This window comes from Ursus maritimus, assembly GCF_017311325.1.
Source record: "Ursus maritimus isolate PB19 chromosome X unlocalized genomic scaffold, ASM1731132v1 scaffold_X1, whole genome shotgun sequence".
NCBI classification, from domain to species: Eukaryota; Metazoa; Chordata; class Mammalia; order Carnivora; family Ursidae; genus Ursus; species Ursus maritimus.
In genome coordinates this window covers 33,970,417-33,974,807 of record NW_024423319.1, presented here as the reverse complement: position 1 = coordinate 33,974,807, position 4,391 = coordinate 33,970,417, and the positions used below count along the sequence as shown (strand labels likewise).

The following is a 4,391-nucleotide window of genomic DNA, read 5'->3' as shown; positions in this document are numbered from 1 at the left end:
GTGATCCCGGTGATCTGGGATCGAGCCCCACATCAGGCTCTTCTGCTATGAGCCTGCTTCTTCCTCTCCCACTCCCCCTGCTTGTGTTCCCTCTCTCGCTGGCTGTCTCTATCTCTGTCGAATAAATAAATAAAATCTTTAAAAAAAAAAATTAAAACAAAAATAAAAAAGAAACTATAATTTTCTGTGACTGACTAGATTGGGAGGGGTACATAAGAGAGAAAAGTTTCCGATGATTTCAAAGTTGCTGACTTAGGTGACTGCACATTCACTCAGGCAAACTATATAGGAGAAGAAATAAATTTGGGAAAAAATAAGTTCAGTTTAGACTGTGAGGTATCCAGGAAAAGATATCAGTGGGATGTGTGAATCTCAAGGAAGCAAAATGTTCTTGTTACCATATGTTAAGACTTGGGGTTCTGGAACCAGACAACCTGGGCTTGAATCTTCACTGTACCACTTACTAGCTGCGTGACAAATTATGGTAATTTCTGAGCCTCGGTTTTCTCCCTTACAAAAGGGGGTACCAACAGAAACAACTGTATAGAGTTATTATGAGGATTAAATGAGATAAGACCCACTCACAACAGTTTGCATAAAACAAGCATTCAAGAAATGTTAATTCTCTCTGTGTATACATCTATACCCACCCTACCCCCAGCCTTGCACCTTTACACTCTTGCAGGAATGACCCAGGAAGTGAACCTGATGCAAATTTTCAAACTGCCAAAAAGATAAATAGAAACTTTCAAGGTCTTCTAGTTCTCTGGAATTCATATATATTAACTTAGACCCTGTATTCATATAGAAAAATTTAGAAAAACCCAATTGAAATGAAATAAAAAAGTGAATGACAACAGAGAACGAAAACAATATTGAAGAAACATTATTCCCAGCAGTAATGGTGATACAATAAATGGTTTGCTGAGTTAATAAATAAATAAATGCTTCTATAATTACAACAAAATGCAGGTATGAGCACAAAAAGAGATCAGCATTTTTTAATTTGTTTATATCAAAAGTGAATTTAACTGGCGCTAGAACACATTTCTTCATTAAATTACCTAGTTACATTAAATCTATACCATTTATTCAATTAAAGCCCACATATGGGAACATCACTGTTAGAGAATCACGTTTCATTATAAAATATTAAATATAAGGACTAAAATATTTTTATACCTCTTTTCGCATTCCACAGTTTGTTTTGGCTTGTTTCTTGGGACAGAAGTTGAATGATTAAGAATCCTAGAAGTAAATCAATACATTAATTCCAAAATACATTAAAGGGAAAAGTGTTTACACATGATATAAAAGATCTCCATAATAAACTGCATCTGGTCCATGAAGATCTCTGCTAGAAAACAATGTTTACATATTATTTAGATCTAATGCCCATGGCTATTATGAAGGAATGAAGCTCATCAACTCTTCCACGCATCTTCTTTCATAAACCTTTTCTTGAGGCCTGGATTATCTTCTAACCATGCTATTGCCCTGTGTATATCTAACTTTTGGCTGAGACAGAAAATAAACAGATGCAGATTGTTTAGGTGCCAGCATGACTGATTTCATTTTCCCAGCACAGCAAATGACACGAGTTATGCTGATGTAACTGATGACCATTTTGCCAAAAGCCAAATAACAAATCTTAATTCTAAATGTAAAGCCATGTTAAAGTTCAATTCTTTAAAGAAAAAGCTCACATTTATTAAACTTTTAATACTCAAATTAAATGGTATTTGAAGAAAACAAAAAAGAAAAAACGATAAACCATCATGAGAGAACTACTTGTCCATAATTTTATAGAATTCTAAGTATTAACCTCTAAGTCAAAAGTAATGAATTAATAACTTTCTTTCACATAAGTCACTAACATATTTAAGAGTTCTATTAAACTTTTAATATCCAAATGAAATGGTATTTGAAGAAAACAAAAAAGAACGATAAACCATCATGAGAGAACTACTTGTCCATAATTTTATAGAATTCTAAGTATTAATCTCTAAGTCAAAAAGAAATGAATAACTTTCTTTAACATAAGTCACTAACATATTTAACAGTTCTTAATATTTGTCTATTTACTACAGATTTAAATGTAACTTACTTTCCAATTTTAAAGTTTAGTCTTACAAGGAATAAAATATGTCTTTTATTCAAAAACCTTTGGATGTCAACTATCATAACAGAGGAGAAAATAATTTAAAATTAAGACTACATATTTACTACTGGAAGATATCACAAGCTAACGATAAGCTGGTAATTACAGACAGCTGGTTAGTCTAAAGAAACCAATCTCCATTACCCCGGTTTCCTCACTAGCTTGGGCGGATTAAAGCCTCCCTAGGAGGCTATCATAGTGAGGAGCAAAGGACAAGTATCACAGGCAAAGCAGCGTGGCTTTGCACCAAACAATTTTGAGATTAATGACACCTTTACTCTTCTTAGTATGGACATATACTAAAATTGCACTTGATCCCGAAATGCAAAAGAACAAAGGTAAAAACTATCTAAGACCATTAGGAAGAAATACATCTTTAAAGAGTGATTTAAAAAAAGGAGACGTTGGGGCTCCTGGGTGGCACAGTCGTTAAGCGTCTGCCTTTGGCTCTGGGCGTGATCCCGGCGTTCTGGGATCGAGCCCTGCATCGGGCTCCCTGTTCCACTGGGAGCCTGCTTCTTCCTCTCACACTCCCCCTGCTTGTGTTCCCTCTCTCACTGGCTGTCTCTCTCTCTCTGTCAAATAAATAAATAAAATCTTTAAACAAAAACAAACAAACAAAAAAAGGAGACGTAACTGTGAGAACTGTCCTGAGGGGTGAATGTCAGAATTATTAACAATGGGAGGTGAAGGGATCAAACTACAATGCCCTCACTACAGTAAATTCTGAATTCTCCTCAAACCACACTTACTAACATTGTGATTACTGTTGTGTATGAATCATATTGGAGCAGAAAGAAAAACAAAGTTGAGATCCACTTACCATTAAAATGTATTTTATATACTTGAGAATTCCCCTATGTAAAAGTTCGTTTGTACAAGGATATTTAATGTTTTACTCTGTGATACTCAGAGTCAAAATAAACATCTACTTTATCTAAATATCTATTCTAGATTATTAACACATTTCCCTAACCCAGTTACTAGTACTATATTTTAAGTAAATGACTACAAAATTCAGCTGCACCAACCTGGCCCTTAATACTTAAGGCTTCCACAAACTCGAGATACCTTGATGCATGTCCTGCTGCTCTGGTCCTCTGGAAGAATTTTTCACTGAATGATGCTCTATAACACAAAGGCCTCCATCTGTATTCACATTTCCCGTACATCAACCAAACCAAAAGATGGGAGAAGTAAGATGTTTTGGAAGAGGACAGGGAAGTCATTAGTAAGGCAAGCAGAAAAGAAAGAATGGATAGATTTCAAGGGTTGAAAGAACCACCTCATTAGTTATAACAAGCTAGAAGTTAACATGATGCTCCTCAAACTGGAATATTCATATATAGGATCAGAAAAAAAAATCACATGAAATAGGTTATGTATATAATTTCTATAATTCTAAACCAAAATAATAAACTTCCCAAAATGTGATTTTCCTTTCCATGATCCTTAATTATACTTCAATATAACTTTTCAAAATTACTTTTTTATTTAGCCATATTACATAGTACTAAGAAGCACATTTTTCGTCAATAAGTGAAAACTCTCAGAACACACTTAACAGCAAATAAAATAATTATTAAAAAGAAATACATATTAGAAAATACTACACAAGTTAGCAGGAATGAACATGCAATGGGAACCAGTCAACTTAAGCTATTCATTGCAAAAGCCCACGTATATCGTAATCTTTTCTTTATGATGATAACCACACAAATTTTAAGAAGCCAGCTAAACATCAACTTATTGAGCCACATAATAAGAATATCTGTATAAGAAAACAAACAGGGGGCACCTGGGTGGCTCAGTCAGTTAAGTGTCCAACTCTTGATTTCAGCTCCAGTCATGATCTCAGGGTAATGGGATTGAGCCCCATGTCAGGCTCCACGCTCAGCGCAGAGTCTGCTGGAGAATATCTCTCTCTCCCTATCCTCCTGTCCCTCCCCCCCAAAATAAATAAAATCTTTTAAAAAAAGAGAAAGAACAGTAGTTATTTCCTAATAATTAGGTAAGAGGGTCGGTGGAAATTTGAAAAATTAGCTAAATAATTTAGAATAGAACATTAAGATAATTTTTTAAGATAATTATTTTAAATTTCCCAAATCACAGTGAAGATTAAAAACTTACAGAATAGCTATTTTAATATAGGGAGCTTCACTGATTCAGAGGGACTTAATACACTCAAATTCAAGTAGAAATAATCCAGTACTTTAACAAGGGGGGGGGG

At 34.5% G+C, this 4,391-nt stretch overlaps 1 protein-coding gene across 2 annotated transcripts in view; it reads right to left on the bottom strand.

Annotated features, from left to right (window-relative positions):
• Nucleotides 1-4,391, bottom strand: part of LRCH2 (leucine rich repeats and calponin homology domain containing 2) — a 127,676-nt gene that overhangs the window by 54,923 nt on the left and 68,362 nt on the right. For both annotated transcript variants that reach the window (XM_040628924.1, XM_040628926.1), the window contains exon 12: nucleotides 1,183-1,248. In XM_040628924.1, coding sequence (XP_040484858.1) covers nucleotides 1,183-1,248 — 66 coding nt within the window. The remainder of the gene's footprint in view (nucleotides 1-1,182; nucleotides 1,249-4,391) is intronic.